The sequence below is a fragment of the Octodon degus genome, unplaced genomic scaffold (assembly GCF_000260255.1).
Source record: "Octodon degus isolate 3935 unplaced genomic scaffold, OctDeg1.0 scaffold00009, whole genome shotgun sequence".
Lineage (NCBI taxonomy): Eukaryota > Metazoa > Chordata > Mammalia > Rodentia > Octodontidae > Octodon > Octodon degus.
The window spans coordinates 10303051-10309203 of record NW_004524585.1 but is presented as its reverse complement, the minus strand read 5'-3'; the positions used below and the strand labels follow the sequence as shown (position 1 = coordinate 10309203).

The 6153-nt window shown below is 46.6% G+C and overlaps 1 protein-coding gene across 1 annotated transcript in view; it reads right to left on the bottom strand.

The window, feature by feature from the left end:
* The window catches only part of LOC101560136 (maestro heat-like repeat-containing protein family member 7), a 29734-nt gene that overhangs the window by 21368 nt on the left and 2213 nt on the right, over positions 1 to 6153 (bottom strand). The window contains exons 2-6 of the mRNA XM_023707413.1: positions 4749 to 4813; positions 4150 to 4272; positions 3952 to 4031; positions 3453 to 3582; positions 2598 to 2684 (exon numbers count right to left, since the gene is read on the bottom strand). Coding sequence (XP_023563181.1) covers positions 2598 to 2684; positions 3453 to 3582; positions 3952 to 4031; positions 4150 to 4272; positions 4749 to 4813 — 485 coding nt within the window. The remainder of the gene's footprint in view (positions 1 to 2597; positions 2685 to 3452; positions 3583 to 3951; positions 4032 to 4149; positions 4273 to 4748; positions 4814 to 6153) is intronic.

The window sequence follows — 6153 nt, the reverse complement described above, 5'->3', positions numbered from 1 at the left end:
ACACACACACACACACGCGCGCGCGCAAAAATAAATAAATAAAAAATTAAAAAAAATTGTCAGCAGTATGATGGGAAAGAGAAGGGATGCAGTCCCAAGCAGCACAGCTTCAGAGACAAGTTCATCAAAAGCCAGCTTAATACCTAAAGAACCTCAGAGGCCTTCCTCTCCCCAAAGGACACCTGGCTGCCCCAAACTGTCCTCCTAACGTTCGTGTACAAGACAGCAAAGAGGTGACCTAGAGAATTAATAACCATTCAAATTAAAGAATACACCCACCCACAATCTTGCCAAAAGAAACATCTAAGTGAGAAAGCAGGAGACTAAGGACATGTCAGTGTTTACTATTATTCTCAGAGAGACCGACAACTGCATAAGGAAAATGTCAGCAAATATTTCCATATTCCCAGCCAGCTTCCAGCCCAGGAATGCCTGCTCGGCTTACAGGAAAGCATCCTACCCCACTTAAGCTACCAACAGGTTTATATATTTTCCTAATTTTTATTGATTTGGTAAAATGAAAGAAAAAATGTTAATACTACATGGGGAGACCTATAGCCAGAGAAATCTGAAATCATATAGTAAATGCTTTTTCCCTATTTTTTGTATATTTCAGATGGTGCTCAACTTTCAAGTATCATGATTTTTTTAAAAAGTTTATGTCTTTATTAATTTAAAGAAGGAGGAGGACAACATTTTTGCTTTCTTATTAGACTGTTCTTTGGAAACGTACAGTAAGAAATTCCTCAAAAACAACATTTGGGCCAAAGATATAGCTCAGTGGCTTAAGCACCTTCCTGGCAAGCACAAGATCTTGAATTTGATCCCCAGTATTGCATAAACCAAACCAAACCAAACAAAACATTTGTGGGTTGTTTTGTTTTTTGGGGTTTTTTTTTGTTTTTTTTTTTTTGTTGTTGTTTTTTGCAGAACCGGGGATTGAACTCAGGCCCTTGCGCTTGCCAGGGAGGTGCTTATTCTACTGAGCCATCTCCCTGGCCCTGTGGGTTGTTGTTTTGTTTTTTGTTTTTTGGGTTTGTTTTTTGTTTTTGTTTTTGTTTTTTTGTATTTTAGGAAAGGGTCTACAGGGTGCTCAGGGTCTCACTACTAGATTGGATTCATAGTGATCCACCTGTTTACAGCCTTCCAAGAGCTGGGATTTTAGGTGCGCACCACCATGCCCAGTCTCAATTGCCCTGTCAGTGCACCCCAGGGGCGGGGCCAGCATGGCAGGCCCATAGATTGCACCCCTGGCCCCTGTGCCTGTGTGCAGGTGTTTTAATCCACTAAGCTATTTGGTCGGCCCTAAAACAAAACATTTGTACCCCTCAAAAAAAAAAAAAGAATTATGTCAAAGTAGCAAATATAATCCAAATTTGGTTGCATATAAGAATAACTTATTTTATCATTTTGATTTCATTTGTCACAGTAAATCGATTCCTCCATTATTTTGTGTGAAAGTTTGGAAACTCAAGTGGAGATTCTGCAGGACACCATGCACTTTTGAAAGCAGGAACCCCAACAGAAGATTCCTTGACAGCTCCACCCTGGCCAGGGCAAGGGCTCAGTATCCCCATCCCCTGAGAACCCCAAGAGTAACCCAGCATTTGTTATTACAGTGAGGCTGCCTAAGAAACATAAATTCTGCTCGTCAACAAATAGACAAGACACATTCCAAAGACCTGCGTCACACGTCAAGATGTGGATCAACTTCCCCTCTGGATACAGCCCTGCTCAAGGTCTTTTATAGGATACCTGGCCACTCTCCACTGCAGTCACAACTAAGGCTTTATTTTGCCTTAATTAATTACCATCGTGTACATGACGGTTGATTTCAGGGAATTTTTGCGTGTTTCACCAACTCAAATTCATCCTAGGAAATGGCAATTTGTTATAAGTAAGAATATCTGAGAGGATCTAAAGACAATGAAATGCTTTGAGTCTCCTGGAGGACTCCATCATGGAATATAAAAGCAGGGGCTGGGGAGATGGCTCAGTGGAATAAGCGCTTCCCTGGCAAGCACAAAGGCCTGAGTTTGATCCCCAGTTCCGCAAAAAAAAAAAAAAAAAAAGGAATATAAAGGCAGCCTGGATGGGTGAGCACTGAGCCAAATCCCTAACCCCACTCCAAAATTTTAAAGACGGGTCTCCCTAAGTAACTAGATAGTCCAGATTAAGCTGGAACAATTCCCCTGCCTTAGCCTTCCAGAATACTGGTACTACAGGCAAGTGCCATATTCCCAGCTACTGAGGTCTTTATCAGAGAGCAGTAACTAGAACTATAGGAGCCAGGGGAAAACATTTTAAAGAAATAGAAGCCTCACATGGATATAAGTGTCGTTACCATTAAAGCCCCAACAATGCCCAAGCTTCAGACAGAAACAGGTCCTCTCCCTAATGGCTGTGGTTCTCAAACACTGTCCTTAGAAGGGAGACCTGGAGGAGGTACAGGAATCGGTCCCAAGCAAAATACATGCAAGCTGAGTTTTGAGAACTGACCATGGTTTTTGGGACAGAGGGACACCAGATCACCACCCCACTGCCCTCTTTTCCTGCCAAACATACAGGTCTAGAAATATGTTTTTTCAGTCACTTACTTCCAGGAAGTTTTCCAGTATGAGCATGTTGGGATCCATGTCGTCCATCACAAGTGCTTGTAACATGTCATCTAAGGCCTGGGTGGTCTGACAGGTGAGGAACAGGGCACACACAGGAAGATGACTGACGCAGGACTAGCTTGGCTCCCTGGGGACATCCCTGCCTCCAACCCCTGTCCTCTTATACCCTGTCTCAGGAAGAAGGAAGAGAGCTCTGCCACCCTAAGTACTTTCTCTGGGGTAGTCACACTTTAATCTTACCTGGGGTAACTTGCTTGGTCTCATGAAAATCAAGACCAAGCCCAACCCAAACTGTAGAACACATAATGAAATGTAGGCATTGGGACGTTCTCCCCAACAAAGAGCCCCAAAGGATTCTCACCATTAGAGGTCCATTCTAATTAAGGATACTTTTCTCATGGAGGGTGTCATGCTGGAGACTGAACTCAGGACCGTGGGAATGCTAGGCAAGCACTTGGCCACTGAGATACACATCCCAGCCCTGGATACTTCTATTCATAAAATCAAATATCCTTGGGAAGATTTGACAGTCTAATGGTTAGTTATGAATCTTCTCATTCCTTAGAATCTATGGGTCTCCTCCCAAGACTGAGGCCATCAGATGGTCCTCAGTGGGACAGGATGTGGGCAGTATGGGACACGGCACTTTCCCCAGGGAGATAGGTGATGATAAAGTAACTCGGGATTGCTCAGAGCAACATGAGGACCATGGTGCCAGGCGATCTTGAAGGAAGGGTTGGAGGAGAAAGGCCAAGGGATAAGAGCACAGGAAGAGGCCCCAAGGACAAAGCCTCCCCTATGGGCATTTCCAGCAAGAGGCTGTGGTGGGGGCACCTGAAGGTAGAGGCTTGCATTATCCTTTCGGTCAAGGCTGGGCATGATGAGTGGTAGAGAGAACATGCTGGAGATGCTTGCGCTGACCAAGTCCAGTATCTCGGGTAAGTAGAATGATGGCTTCACCTGGCTGCGGGGAGAGGTGAGGGACGAAAAGGGCTTGAGAGGGTCTGGTGAGAGGCTGGGCAATGTTTCCAGGACCCTCTGGGTTAGCCTGTTCTGCTGCTCTCCCTAAGGTACAGGAAACAATGGGTCCCTTTCCAAAGGCCTCTTGGCAGGGCAGGGGGAGCCTGGTTGTCTGGGTGGCTTCTCTACTTTTTGTAGTGAAGGTAGAGAGCAGCCCCCCACCCCAGGATGCAGGCAAGTAAAATGACAGTGATGCAGCTCTGCTGCCCACAGCCCCAAACGTAAGTCCTTAGGCCGTGTCCTTCTGCCTAGCCCCAATATTCTCAGCATCAGAACCCCAGGGCCTATATAAGGGTCACAAGAGGAAAGGAACCTGAGAGCCACGACACACAGCATGGCCTGCTGACGCACGCTGCTGTCCAAAGTCTCAGTGGATTCTTCCAGGATTAATGTCTAAAAGAAACAGGAAAATTGAGAATTCCTCTGAGAGAACTTGGCCTGTGAATCTTTCTGGGACTGTTACCCTTATCCCTGAATGACCAATTCCTAGAAGAACTTGGGTTTTCCTCACCTCAATTTTCTTAGCCAGGGTGGCTTTGGGATAATAATCGTTCATGTTGCCATTTCCCTCGGCACGCACAGCACTACTGAGGATTTCCACAGCTTTGAGGAAATTCTGCTTCTCCATCGTAGACTAGAACAAAAGACAGTGCCCTTCCCAGCCCTTCCTTTGCAACTGAGCAATCCCCCAAGCCTGTAGCCCACTCTGTCTATCCCACCCACCCCCAGACTCAGAGCATCTTAATAAAAAGGGCTGTGGATGGAGCTCAGTGGTAGAGCACTTCCTAACATGTGCAACTGATTTCCTCAGCAGTGTCCTGGTCCCCTCAGTGGGTGCTCACCAATGTCCTGGGCCCCTTGGTTGTCCTTGAGGGATAGCAGGAAGAAGCATGGATAAGGAGTATCCTCTGTACAGGAAAGGAGCTATAAGACCTGTACCCCAGCCACGCTTTCTGGTGGCCTAGTCATCAACATAGCCTCAAATCAAGAGGCAGCACTAGGCTGAATTTCAGGAGGCTTTCACACCAGGGCTAGCTCTCCAATCCTAAAGAAGTACAAGCACTTTTTTTTTCTCTTTAGTTCTCAAAAAGTTCTAGAGAATTTCCTTACCATGTGTTCTTGTTCTATAAACTCCAGAATTAACCAATAGGCTTCTCTTTCTGATTGGCGCAGCTCTGGAAAGGGATGTCATAGGGAGAAGTTTAGCTGATTCTACGAGATGGGCTAGGATGGCAAAGCCATCCTCTCCCCCATCCCACCGCCACCACCTTCCACTAAGGAGGCTCAGAAACTCCAGGGTTCTGGTGCAGGTGTCTGGGTGCCCAGGCCCAGCTTCTTCACAGGGGGCCACTCTCAGCACCATTCTGTGAACCCCAGAAGCCAAGGTGGAAAGTATTGAGGTGGGGGATTAATTAAAGGATTCTCTGCATCAGACCAGATGTGTCCAGGGATGGAAGGAAAACTGGAAAAAGAGAAAGCTTCATGCCCTTTTCTGTGACCACTGATTTATGGTGTGGTCACAGACTGGCTTTAAAGTTCCTAGTAGTGAAGGGACCAGAAACTAAGTCAGCCCAGGAGCCTCCCTTGTCAGCAGGGGTGTGGGGGGGGGGCGTGAAGGGTCATAGCATGTAGCTCTCGGGGTATCTCAAGCAGCAAGTGCTGACACACATGAAGGCTAGGGAAAGAGCCTGTCCACCCCATGTTGTCAAGAGGAGATAAAGCAAGAGAATAAAATGGTGACAGGGCTGGGTCTTGGAGAATCCTAGACAATGGCCCCAGTTCAGGCTGCTGCTGCCCTTTGATACGGCTCTGCAAACACAAAGCTCCCAGGATAAGGCTTCACACTGAAGCGCAAGGCTTCAACGCAACCACTGCTCAGATGCAGCAAAGTTTAGTCTTCCACTGCATTAGCCCCATGATCCCAGTAGATTAAACACTGTTCGCTTTAGTCTCTGTGCCCATGCAGTGACAGACAGGATCCTCTCTATTGTGAAGCTTAATGAAATGATCATGTAAGGGTTGATCTTGAGCAAATCAAATTCCCCCAAGGAGATCAAGTGGGAGGCCGTGTGGTCATCCACAGGATAGTGGTGCGGGCCAGGAGAGGCAGTCTGTGGGGAGTGGGCAGACTCTGTACCTATTCTGTAGATCAGTAGGAATAGCTGATAAGCAAGACGTGAACCTGAGAGACAGCACTCAGGTAGAGTGGCATGTGCCTGCAATCCCAGCTACTTCATAGGCTGAGTAGGAGGATCACAAGTTTGAGGCCAGCCTGGGCAACTTATTAAGTCCCTGTCTCAAGAGAAAATAAAAAGGGCTTAAAAATGTAGCTCAGTGGTAGAGCACTTGTCTAACATGTGCAAGGCCCTGGGTTTAATTCCTAGTACTAGAAAGAAAAATCTGGGTGTGCTGGCACACTCGGGAAGCTGAAGCAGGATAGCAAGTTCAAGCCCACCTGGGCCACAAAGTAACAGTGAAATCCTCTCTCTCTCTCTCTCTCTCTCTCTCTCTCTCT